The sequence below is a fragment of the Cryptotermes secundus genome, unplaced genomic scaffold, assembly GCF_002891405.2.
Source record: "Cryptotermes secundus unplaced genomic scaffold, Csec_1.0 scaffold13, whole genome shotgun sequence".
NCBI lineage: Eukaryota > Metazoa > Arthropoda > Insecta > Blattodea > Kalotermitidae > Cryptotermes > Cryptotermes secundus.
The window spans coordinates 844,582-858,414 of NW_019734350.1; the positions used below are offsets into that span (position 1 = coordinate 844,582).

Sequence of the window (13,833 nt, forward strand, 5' to 3'; positions counted from 1 at the left end):
ATTTTTATTAAAAAAAGTTTAAATACACCTTACTTTAAATGTTACCGCACTAGGTGGCAGCTTGTTTCTCCTATGCTGTCTTACCGCCCCAATTTATTAGTCAAAACTCTTCCGCCTAATTATTTTTTATGTCTGTTGTGGAAGATAATCGCAACTTTCAGTGCGTTCAGAACTGATACAGGGTGTTTAAAATACTCGGATCCGGCTGGAAAATACAGAAGACGATTTTCTGCAGCCACGTAGACCTTACGTGATCACACATGGAAACTGAAATGTTTAAAGGAATTATTTCAAATATTACATAAAATTGTGTCTGCCGGTATCATATTATTTGAATTATGCACGGAGAACAACAGTTACACGAAGAAGTGTTAATCTTGCCCTTTATTGGAAGTATCCCATCACGGGACCAAATGCGCAATCATGACACAACGCTTTGGCACAGAGATGATAGTCACTCAGTTACTCAAGAAATTCCCCGCCTCTTTCGGACCCCGAAAGTTCATTACCGTACCCACAAGATCCCGCCCTAGTTCCTTCCTGAACAAAAATAAATTTACCAACTTTTGATAATAATAAAAATATATAATAAGCGCATTGGCTTTAGTCCGAAAGCGATCTATACCGACCGAGCGACCGCCTCTTGTCGGCGAAGTTAGTGCCAACTTTAGCGGATAGAGGGTGTCGCATGGTCAGCACAACGAATCCCCACGGCCGTTAATTTCGGTATTCTAAACCGGAGCCGCTACTTTTCCATTCAAGCAACTCCTCAATTATTCTCACAAGGTTGAGTGCACCCCGTTCCAGACCACTATTTCTCAGAAAATCTGATAGCACCCGGAATTGAACCCGGGAGCTCTGGATCTGTAACCAGGAACTCTGACCACTAGACCAAAAAGGCGGTCTTGATTATATTATTTTAAACTGTCGGTCGGTTTAATTGCTGCTGATCCTCGCCAGCATAGTTATTCTTGACTTCAGGTCTCAACGAGGTTTATGAACAAGATTTTTGTTCTGTCCTAGACATGTACGTGTTTAGAAGTGGAGCCTCCTCTTTGACGAGAAGATGGGTCAGTATTTTTTCTGTTGACGCTACGTTTGTTGCACTTAAATTTCATCATGAGTATATCCGCGCTGGCATCTAGCTGACTTTCCTGCCTACTCGCAATATTGTTGCTGGCCCTCGCCAGTACAGTGATTCTTCATGACTGTCTGACGTCTCTGGGTGCCTTCACTCCTCACTCACTCACTCACTCACTCGTTTATTCACTGAACTTATCCACTTTCTTTCACAGCTGTTTTAAACGTTTACATGCTTGAAGTATATATAGCCCTATGTGTTGTTGCCTGTGATAAACACAGAAGTATAACCTGTCATTTGTTGCTTAGTAACGAGGGATTTTGATTGTTGCAGCGCGCGACCTTGGCGGAGAAAGAGGTCAGTGCTTTGAAGGAGCAGCTGGCAACGGCAAACCAGAACCTGCAGTTAGTTGAAGGGAAAGGTGGGGTAGGCAATAAGCCTCCCGGGGGTGGCGGGGGTGATATGGAACAAAACGCAATGGACATTATCTCCCGCTCCGGCCTCGAAGTAGAACTTGCCGCGAAAGAAAAAGAGGTGAGTAGAAAATTATTAGTTAAAATAGTAAATATTTCAGTGTGTATTTCGGAGTATACCATAATGACATACCGCTCACATGTTAATGTGCCCCTAATCTTGTCACTGGCTCATAGATACCGAAGGGACAACAATCCTGCTACTTATTCATATGGTCCCAGATTCGATTTTGGAGGCGGTACCAACGATTAGGACGTCGTTCAGACCGGTTCTGGGGCCCACGCAGCCTCCTATGCAATGGGTACCAGTGGCTATTTCCCCGGGGGTAAAGCTGCACGGGCGTGAAGCTGACCACTCACCTCCAACTAATTCCGAGGTCAATAAAATGTGGATGTATACATCTACTTCCCTATAAACCTTCATGGCGTAGTGTTTAATTGGTTAAGTACAGGGAGAAGTTTACATTTTTTACAATTAACCGACGAATGTGATTGATGTTTTCTTGGTATTCCTCGGGCCTCTAAGTACAAATGGCTGTGGTGGTGGTAGTGATGGTGGTGGTTCCCATCTCGTAATTATCTTGTCATTCGGCACCTTATGGAATTCGTAAAATATCGCTAATTATAAAACTGAAAAAAGAAATAAAGAATAGATAGGTCCTGTTGCACTAACACGGGCTCTCGCATTCTTTAGATTACTCACTTTACTCTTTGGGTACTTCCGGTCTCATTTCTCTCATGTAAGTTGAACTAAGGTTATCACAGCTTTCCTCCATGAGATCCCTATATTCGTCCTTTCATACACCCTTCTAACCTTCGTGTATTTACGCGCCATAGCTCAAGCGGTTAGTCGCTGGCTTCCCACCGCGGCGGCCCGGGTTCGATCCCGGTTCTGGTCAAGTGGGATTTGTGGTGGACAAAGTGGCGCTGGGGCAGCTTTTCTCCGAGTACTTCGGTTTCCCCTGCCAATCTTCATTCCACCAATTGCTCCACAATCACCCTCACCTATCATCTGGGACTGGTACAGTAGGCCAGAAGTGGCCGCAGTACAAGGGACTTAGTCCCACCCCACTAGCAATAAAAAAACCGTCGTGTACTTGGTTTCTCAAGTTAGCTTTTTGTAATGAGTGTCTAGTGAAATAATTGTTGTGAATATGTCTGTTCTCCAGTTCTTCATACATGTCGCCGGAAAATATTATTTTCTGTGTTCTGAGTGACGATTTTACTTGCAGTGTTTCTGTAACCTCCAATCACTCCTTTGTGTTAACCCACCCAGATGTAGCTGCCTTCTGTGCCCTACAGCAAGTAAAAAAAAAAGTTCACCAATCAAGTATTAATAGTCGATCAATAGGGAAGGTAATGAAGATTTCATATCCCATTTTTCTTTTATGACAAACTTGTTCTTGTTGGATTTGAGGTTCTCACGGCTGTGAATATGAGAGGGATGTGACTTTGAGTGTTTGCAGTTTACATCCTGTTGGTTTCTTGCGTGGCTTTTTGTTCGACCCTGAAGATGCGTACGTTTCTCCTAAACGTCATTAAACATCTACTAGATTACACGGCGGTACATTCTTCATTATCCTTCAGCTCGTAAAATTAAAACATTATACTCTGTAAAGCAAGATAGACAGCCAGAGAGTGGACAAGATGGACCCAGTTTGGTCGTAGAACCGGCCATGTCTATTACTGACGAAACCAGCCATAGATAATTGCCTAGCTGCTTGTTGTAGGTAGATGTGTCTGTTATTAACGTAACTAACTCAGTACAATGTAGCTTGTCATAAGAAGCTGATAGTCTCTTAGCTGGTGAAGATGTTACTCTTTTATTATAGGACCTAAAGGTCTACTACTGTGTTTACAAGACCCCACCGTTTGACCTCCTGAGCCATATGAATTCAATCCCAGTATCAAATTCTGTTCTGAGATCCATTTTAATATTATCGTATCGTCTACGCAAAGGAGTTCTCAAATGTTCTCTTTCTTTCAGATCGCACAACTAATAATAATGTATATTTTTCTTATTATGCATACTACATGTCTTACCTATCTCCATTTTGGTTTTATCTCCCTGGTAATTTGTGGTTTAGAATGAAAAGTATGAAACTGTTCATTGTACACTTTTTGTTCTTCGTATGGCTAGATAAATGTTGTTCCATACACCATACAGGTTTCCTTTTCTGCTGTCCAAAAACATAAAAATTAGAATAAACAAATTTATAATTTTGCCTATGGTTCTGTATGGGTGTGAAATTTGGTCTCTGACATTAAGCGAGGAACATAGACTGAGAGTATTGCGGAGAATATTTGGACCGAAGAGTGGTGAAGTGACAGGAAGTTGGAGAAAACTGCATAATGAGGAGCTTCATAACTTGTACTCTTCTCCAAGTATAATTAGAATGATCAAGTCAAGGAGGATGTGGTGGTCAGGGCATGTAGCACGAATGGGGGAGAAGAGGGATACATATAAGATATTGGTGGGAAAGCCAGAAGGAAAGAGACCACTGGGAATACCAAGGCGTAGGTGGGTGGAGAATATTAAAATGGATCATACACAGAAATGATAGGATGGTCTGGATTAGATTGATCTGGCTCAGGATAGGGACCAATGGAGGGCTCTTGTGAACACGGTAATGAACCTTCGGGTTCCATAAAATGCTTGGAAATTCTTGAGTAGCTGCAGATTTGGCTTCTTCTAAAGAAGGGCTCAGCTGCGTAAGTAAGTAAGTAAGTACGTTATTTTCGCATTAAGAGCTTCGTTACATGTATCTGAAACCGCCTAAATTTGACTCTTTTCGCTTTATTTGAACCGTGATTGGATATCCAATTCACGAAGACTTGGGCGTGCGTGGGTTAGAGTGATACATAATTACAGACGTTTTGGCACGTTGCACATCTGGAAACACATCAAGGTACATTTATAAGCAACCATGTTAGAAGCCAAACAAGGTCCTGGGTCATTCTGTTTGTTTATGCTTCCTGACCTCCCCTTGTAAACTCAAGAGTCAGGGTTCATCTTCCTCTGTCCACGCGTGTTACGCTAGAACACTGTAGTATACCCCAAATCATGACTCTGCTGTATAAGTTATGTTGCATATGTTGCTTTACTTTCTTCAGGAATTCAGCTCCTCAGTGCATTAGTGGTATATGATGAATTCCTACATTCCATCACGCAATCCTGCTACTGTATTTCGTGGTGTATGATGTCATTTATATTAGAGTTTCCTATTTTTTATGTGTTGTGAGTGCGGGCTTGAATAACTTAAAATGTCACTTGTGAATATAAATTAAATAACGTTCTCTATGTCTTGTGTTCTTCGCTGTTATCTGTAAACATGCGACATACTTGCACATAACTGCAATGTTTATTTTTAATGATAATATTCGCAAAGTGCTTTTCCACAGAACTAATACATAGCACCTGAGGTTATACTGAAAGACTTGTTTCACCACTGCACGTCAGAAAATGTGCAGGTCTCAAGGAAGTGCTTGTTCAGCCCGAACCAGTTTTCTTCGAGGGTTTATGTAGCTTCGAAGTTCATGTAACCATTTACAAATGAAATGACTCAGTTAGGAACACCAATCTCTTATGCTCTGAATGACTTTTGTGTTTAGCAGTGTCAGAGGGCCATGCTGAGTCTGTTAGTCGCCGGCTTCCCATCGCGACGGCCCGGGTTCGAGCCCAGATTAGGCCATGTGGTATTTGTGGTGGACAAAGTTGTACTGGGGCAGGTTTTATCCGAGTACTTCGGTTTCCCCTGTCAATTCTCATTCCATCGCCTGCTCCACATTCATCATCTGTCAACCGAGGCTGGTACAAAAGGCTAATAGTGTCTGACGTACCAAGTGGACTCAGTCAGGGCCGCGCCATAGCTCAAGCGGTTAGTCGCCGGCTACCCACCGCGACGGCCCGGGTTCGATCCAGGGTCCGGTCAAGTGGGATTTGTGGTGGACAAAATGGCGCTGGGGCAGGTTTTCTCCGAGTACTTCGGTTTCCCCTGCCAATCTTCATTTCACCAATTGCTCCACAATCACCCTCACCTATCATCTGGGGCTGGTACAGTAGGCCAGAAGTGGCCGCAGTACAAGGGACTTAGTCCCACCCCACTAGCAATAAAAGAAAAAGTGGACTCAGTTTCACCCCACCACAAGAAACTTAAAAAATACTAACATTGTCAATGAAGATAAACAGTTTATGTATTATCTTTGTTAACTCATGTTATTGTGGCGTTTCATCAATGAATTTTCCATGGATAATTGTATACAAACAAATAAGGCAATTCTTGTAAATAGGATTCGGGACCAGTTTTCAGGGTTTCACAGAGGCGAGTGTTCACGTTGTGATCTGCTGTGTAGACCCCGTGTAGTACTCTAGGAAGACACTAGCGTTGAGGAGGAGCATGCTAACCTCCATCTTCAGGGTTGAGATCAATAGGACGACGATCATGTATGCGGGTTGCGAGGTAGTCCTGCTTCTCTCCTGGTTTGCGCCTAAGTGACCATCTTTCTTGTTAGCTGGATACGTAGCCCGGCCTAATCCTCACCTCACTCACTTCGATCCTGATGATGGAGGCAGCGTGTCCCTTCGAAACCTTGGTATCCACATACAAGATATTCAAAACGCTGTCGCATCCCCCGAGACTGCAGTGTAAAGACACAGAATATAGACAGGATTAATGAAATTATTAAGCGATGTCACTTAGATTGAGGAGCCGGGATAGCGCAGTCGGTATATTGACTGGCTACGGGCTGGACGACCGAGGGATCGGAGTTTCAGTGCCGGTAGGATCAAGAATTTTCTCTTCTCCATGTCATCCAGACCGGCTCTGGGGCCCAACCAGCTCCCTATCCAATGGGTACCGAGGGCTCTTTCCCCGGAGGTAACGCAGCCGGACCATGAAGCTGACCAGTCACCTCCAACTATTGATGAAGTCAAGAAAATATGGCTCTATACATCCACTTACCCATACGCCTTAATGGCTTAGTGCTTAATTAGTAAAACACAGGGACAACTTTTTTTTTTCCTTGGCACTACAGCCCCAGTGGGCCTAGGCCTACCTACATGAACTTCTCCGTTCACTTCGGTTTTTCTAGATCTTACACATACGGTAGGACTCCTTGGGCGAGTGATCAGCTCATCGCAAGGCTTCTACCTATACACAAACACAGAAAGACGCAAACAAACATCCATGCCCTGAGTGGGATTCGAACCCACGATCCCGGCTTCCCAGCGAGTGAAGACAGTGCATGCCTTAGACCGCTCGGCTACCGTGGCCGGCCAGGGACAACTTTGCCTTTTCCTTTTATCATTTTGATTACGGTGTATACAAATCAGTGACTGGCCCCCTTCATGTTTTTAATACTTATTATTTTATGATATTTCACTGTGTAGCCTGTATTATTTATGTCGTAACGGAACGCCAGGCAGGGGTAGCTGCAGAATTGACTCCTCCTGAAGGTCTCAGCTCCATGAGTAAGTAAGTACGTAACGGAACACCAGGGTCTATTACCTGATCTGTGATCTCGGAATATACATACATCTGATGTTACAGGAATATTTCCTATTTAATTGTTATTTCTGTCGTAACGGAGAGAACCATTGACGGCACAGTATGATGTCTAAGAAACATACAAAAGCAAAGAAACAAACAGAAACGTCCCACTATCTTAACAGTGCTTATAAAAGCCGCGAACATAAAACACCGAGTCTTAATCCTGTTGATAGTTGAGTGTATTTTTACACGCCATCTCCTCTGCATGGTAAGGGCCACTTGTGTCTTCTGGACACGAAACTTGATGGTCTCCTGAGGCGAGCAGGATGTGGTGCGAAGAAAATGTTCCTGGCCCTGTCAAGTATCGAGTGACTCGTCCAGGGATTAGCACTTGGCCTCAGAATGAATTCTGAGAGACTGAATATTTTTGTCGCGGGAATCCCTCGGTTGAGGGCCAGGGCATCACATCTCGGCAAACATCCATGCACCAAGTGGGATTAAGCCCGCGACTGCACTGCGCAGGTGATCAGCAACATTGCCAGTGTCCTGTAGGAGCATGGCGGTTCGCTGACTCTAGTTAGCATTATTTTACATGTGATGTGTATGTTTTGTCACAGTTTCAAGAATTCCTGTCTTACAACCAATGATTTATTTTCGTTTTTAAGTTTCTTTTTAGCCTCTAAATTGTTCTGGTTCATGTTAGGGGGCAGTGGAGGGCTTTTGTGAACGTGGTAATGAAGTATTTTTAAGGATTGCCTCATGTTGTATATATACAATGAACATGTACGTATAATTTTTTATAATTTATACTTTTTGTTGCCTTGACGGTAAAAATTATAAATATTCATGGTAATGAACCTTCGGGTTCCATAAAATGTTGGGAAGTTCTTGAGTAGCTGAGCGACCTGCGACTTCACAAGAAGGATTCAGCTCCATGGAGTCAGTTTAACATCAGTTTTTCCCTGAGTCTCCCCACATGGTAGCGTAGTTGGTTGAGGCACTATACTACAAGCCGTAAGGTCGCGGGATCGAGTCCCGATGAGGTGGATTTTTCAATTGTCCTAACCCTTCTAGCCGCACTATGGCCCTGGGGTCGACTCAGCCTCTAACAGAAATGAGTGTCAGGAATATTCTTGGAATATTCTTGTGGTTAAAGGGCGGCCGGCGCGTAAGGCTAACAAATCTTACCGCCATCGATGAGCCGATTGTATAGACAATGTGGGAACCTCACCATATCACAACCCTATGGGCCTCCACGGCCTGTTACAGGAATACCTTTACTTTACTCAGTAACTGTTAATTTTCTTGTCAAATGACAATCTGAGGGAAATTTCTGTTACCTGAAATTATTTCTCTCGTGCATGACTTTTAGTTACGAGTGTTTAGTGCCTGTGTTTGTGATGTATTTCTTATTTCACTCTCTACATAGCCCCTTCTTTTTTTAATTTCTTGGGGTGGGGTGAGACTAAGTCCACTTGGTACGTCGGCCACTATTTAACCTATTTTACCAGCCCCGGTTGATAAATTATGAGTGTGGAGCAGTCGGTGGAATGATATTTTGCACGGGAAACCGAAGTGCTCGGAGAAAACCTGCCCCACTGCCAATTTGTCCACCACAAATCCCACATTACCTGACCTGGGCTCGAACCTGGGCCGTCGCGGTGGGAACCCGGCGACTAACCGCCCGAGCTATGGCACGGCCTATGTAAACTTTATTTTTTGTATTGTAAATAATCGTGTTGAGACGTCATCAGCCCTAACTGGAGAATAAATTATTACTTTTATTGTAAAAATTGTGAGACAGGTTGGTGATATGTCTTGGAAGATCCAGAGCTGTCTTGCCGGTCTGTGTACCCGGAAAACGTTGGGTTTGCTGATCTGTGTTACCTGTGTTCAGTGACTGACACAACACTGTTAAAACATAATTACAGACAACGATAAGCAAGCAAGTTTAGGGCACACCCATACTTGTGGTCGCAATAAGCAAACGTACACTTTGCGATGTGTAGCCCAACTGGTGTGTAACTTGTGACTGTGTAACACTGTTCGTCGGGTGAGTCGAGGGCCGTGGTTGACACCGTGGAAACGAAGCACGCGACGCGACGGGACTTCTGCTACCCCGGAACGTCCGAGCAAGCGACACACGCAAACCGAGTATATAAGAAAGTATCGCACCGAAAAGAAAAGGAGAAATAAGAAATCGTTGAAATCACAACACGCGGGTTATTGAGCGACTGTTTGAAATTGTATTGGTGCCAAGCGGTGGCCTGAACGATACACACCTTTACTTTTGTACAGAAGCAGTTATATACATGTTACATAGTTGTTCCTGTGCTCAGTTAATTAAGCACTACGCCAAGAAAATATGGGGGAGTGGGGATATAGCTCCACCATTCTTGACCTCGGCACTAGATGGAGGTCAGTGGTTAGCCTCACGCCCCGGCCGCTTCACACCCAGTACCCATTGGATAGGAGCTGAGTGGGCCTCAGAGTCCGTCTGAACGTTGTAGATTAGACAAAAATCATTTTCGCCTGCCGGAAATTGAACCCCGACCGTCCAGCTCGCAGTCCATCGTTGAACCGATTGAGATATCCACTAAGTAGGGCATATGAAGAAATTTATTACGTTTTCTTTTCCTTGGCACTACAGCCCTAGTGGGCCTAGGCCTACCTCCATGAACTTCTCCGCTCACTTCGGTTTTCCTAGATCTTACACATTCGGTAGGACTCCTTCGGCGGGTAATCAGCTCGTCTCAAGGCCTCTGCCTGTACACAAACTAAACATCAATGCCCTGAGTGGGATTCGAACCCACGATTCCGGTTTCCAAGCGAGCCAAGACAGTACCTGCCATTCATTACGTTTACTATGCGGAAATATAATTAGAACACCTCACAGGTAATGTGTCTCCATTACAAGTACCACCAGTTTATACTACCGTCACTGTTTGCAGAGGGAATCTGAAATGTATAAATAGCTTACACTGCAAACAAATGTATAGTTCTTTGTGTTAAAGTGGGCGGAACATATAGTTACCACTCTTCTTTAAAGGAGAAAGCAAGGAAGAAAGAATTGATGAAGGATGGAAGCGAGAAAAACGGAAAACAGAGGCACAATATTGTATTGTGATTCATCTTATAGATTCAGGATGTGAAATTGCGGACTGGGTTCAGCTGGCTCAGGATGGGGTGTTGTAAACAGGGCAGTGAGACTTTTCCGTAATCTCAGCTGTGACAGCTCACTAACTTACAACCTCTCGAAGAAGACCACGTAATATGGAGGTAGTTCATGTGCTTTACCTGGTATGTGACATATTTCAACCAAGAACATCTGTTTATTTTATTTTAGCCTAATTTAATTTCTTCCTGTATTCATAACGCGTTGTGTTTCAGTGCCCTCTGCGGTGTTGTTTCCCTCATTGGCCTCTTTCTCTCCGTGCTTGTTCATTTCTGTTACAACAGTTCCGCTGTATGTCGCTTACAGAGGAACGGATGTGTGTCTACACGTTTTTATAAGGGCTCTCGTTACACCTATTATTTTGAGGCAACTGTGTGCCTCATACGAGAGGAGAGCATCACCATGGGTTTGCTTTTGAAGAACTGTGTTCTTTAAGGACGATTTCCTCCAAAATAATTAGTAGAACTTGTTTTATATGCCTGCGAAACTTGGCCTCTTGTTGTAAAGGCAGACCACATATTTGAAAACAAAATAGACCTTATAGACAAAGTATAGATCTAGTACAGTTGAATTAAGTTCGCCGGTTACGTAACGAGCGTTTTATAGCAAATCTACGTAATATTAGGGTATTGAAGTCAAGGAGGTTCCAGTTGGCTGGACGTGTTCCTCGAAATCGGTCACTTGAAAGCCTGAGGAAAAAAATTGGACGATGATAAGATCCCGCAGAATACATATTAGAGAAATACGTTTTTGTGACCTGAAATGTTTCTGTATTGCATTCAGTGTCGGATTTCGGTTACAGCTTTGTTGAACATTCGGCCTCTCTTACAAGAGTTCTGCTTCATTTCTTTGTTACAGTTACATTTGTGAGAATATTACTTTTTGGGCTCTCATGTAATTCTAGCGTTTATGGATCTGTATCCTCTGTATTTGAAAGATCATCGCTAAAAAACTAAGAATCAATTGTATAATTTGGAAATGAGGGTTTAAGGAAACATATCAGTGCCCTTGTATCTGACAGTGCTGTTTAATTATCGTGGGTTGTGTCGTAGCCCCCCTCCCCATCCAGACCATCCCCATCGTCGAGGGGTGGGGGGTTGGCATGCGTATGAAGACTTAATACAGTTCTCTCATTTGACATTTTGTTTCTGTAGACATATGAACATTGTTTACGGTAATGCTTATGTGTATAAAGTCACATTTGAACTCTTAATTCTGTTTTGGTACAGTAAATATATTAGATGCCGGTCACGGTAGTCGAGCGGTCTAAGGCACTGTCTTCGCTCGCTTGGAAACGGGGATCGTGGGTTCGAATCCCACACAGGGCATGGATGTTTAGTTTGTGTGTGTGCGTTTTTCTGTGTTTGTGTACAGGTAGAGGCCTTGCGACGAGCTGATCACCCGCCCAAGGAGTCCTACCGAATGTGTAAGATCTAGAAAAAACCGAAGTGAACGGAGAAGTTCATGGAGGTAGGCCTAGGCCCACTGGGGCTGTAGTACCAAGGAAATAAAATTAGATTCCACAATGCGTGTTGCGTTTTCAATCAACTCTATGAACCAGATTTATATTTGGGTACGTGATAGTCGTCTATATGATACAATAACCCTCCCCCCTTTCAAGGAACCAAGTTATAATGTTCAGAAGAGCCCGCCATTGAAATCTGACCTGGATCAGTTGATTCATACCCAAAAACCTAATTTCTTTAATATTCGTTTTAATATTATTGTCTTATCCGCGTTCCTGAGGTTCATGAACAGTGAACAAATAGCCTGAAGAGACATAATTCTTGATTCAGCTCTCTGCTGGTACACCAAATATTCGGACTGAGTTTTTTCGTTGTCTTCCTAAGCCAATCCAGGCAAATTTCGGGACAGTCCCTTAAATTATGCCACGACCGCTTTTTCCCATATCCTTTCAAATCTAATGCATTAATCACCTAGTCATTCCACAACATGTAGTCTGAATAGCGTTGTTAAATAGTGACACGATTTGGAGGTGTGATTATAGGCGGGGCATAGATTTCTGAATGGATTTATTGATCACTTATACAGACCACTCGGAGCTACAAGCAGTTACAGCGTCACCGCTAATCTATATAATTCAAAAATCCCCACAGCACCCGCTAAGCCTTTTTTTCAGCCTGCTGTGTCGTCAGCCGTTCCCTGGTAACGGTTTCTAACAATGGAGATTCTTCAGCTTCACGCTTTCGGGTTCTATCTTCATAGCTTATAGCGCCATCTCTTCTCAGCCTCCCTAGCAGAACTCAACTCTCAGCCCTTAATCTGTACACAGTCTTCAGGACTCCTTAGACGGGAAATCAGGCCGTCGCAAGGTCGCTACCTACACAGAACAACACAAAACAGAATAAACGCACACAGGCATCCATGTGGTCTAGTAGCAGTACCGATTTTCCGAAGAAGTTGCTGCTTCTACCACTTTCATCTACACTCAGCTTGAATGTGTGAATGTACGAGTATAAGGGGTGGGCCTTCTCGGCCCTTGCACAGCGACCTGCAGTGGTCTATTGTGCTTTACACTCAGCTTACTCTTCTATCCTGTACACTTTTTTGCACGCTTCGCTTAGTCTTATATCCTGAAGGTGGAGACAGAACTTCCCTTCGAAACGTCTGTAAACTTCAGTTACATCCCATAAGACAGTCATTTTCAACAGAACCTCAAATCTAGCTTACAGTTTGATTCTGTATAAACTGTTCGCTTGAAAAGTTTCGTTAAATAACTCAAGCTTGGGTCAGTAAAGTAGTTAATGTGGAGTATGAAACACAAGCACGTGGACAGTCGTAGAATTCACAGCGTGAAAAATAGAAGAGTGGTAAATCTTCTCGCGTTCTTAGCGTTGATTTTTCGCTTAGCTAGAAAGCTCTACCGAATTCCCTATTTCTGTGGCTTCTTTTATTGTTGTCCTTTCAATCTACGTTGATTCTTTTGTTGGTATATATGTTTTCCTTATATTGGATCATTGGTCCGTGTGATATATATCGGCTCTGTTCCTGCACCTCCTTAAGAGTTCCCTTTGCAGCGCCTCCATCTCTAAGTACTGTAAGCTGCTTTTCTCTCCCTTGATCTCTACCACCAGCGTTACACTAGCAGCTACGGTAGGGAGCGTCACCATCGTCGGTTGTAAAGAAGAAGAAGAAGAAGGAAAGAAAAAGACCGGTTCCTTCTGATGTAGACATAGTTTCTTGCTTGTCTTCACTTCTTAGTTTGAAATCGAACGTGGATTAGTCTTGCCTGCCACTCAGAGCTTTCATTATAAATCAATAAGCTATAAATAAGGTTGATGTGTGTGTGTGTTAGTGAGAGAGAGAGAGACCGAGGGAGCAGTGGTTTCGTAGGTGAGCTACAAGGCGTTCAAAAGCTTTTGCCACATACGTGAAATTGGTGGTGGTCTTGATTTTGTAACAGGCAGGAAATAGGTTGATTCTTTCTTGCACGGTGTCATGAATAGCTTCGTGATTATTTTATCGGCGCAAGAAGGGTATAAGTTAATTTCGCAATTTGAATATTCGTGTGTATATACACTATGTGTACATAAGGGTAAATGTGAATAAACCGATAATTATGAATTACCAAAAACAATGGTAATTGTGATAAAT

The 13,833-nt window shown here is 43.3% G+C and overlaps 1 protein-coding gene across 5 annotated transcripts in view; it reads left to right on the forward strand.

Annotated features, from left to right (window-relative positions):
• Positions 1 to 13,833, forward strand: part of LOC111868734 (homeobox protein cut) — a 394,707-nt gene that overhangs the window by 154,547 nt on the left and 226,327 nt on the right. For all 5 annotated transcript variants that reach the window (XM_023859663.2, XM_023859664.2, XM_033753154.1 and 2 more), the window contains exon 3: positions 1,415 to 1,615. In XM_023859663.2, coding sequence (XP_023715431.1) covers positions 1,415 to 1,615 — 201 coding nt within the window. The remainder of the gene's footprint in view (positions 1 to 1,414; positions 1,616 to 13,833) is intronic.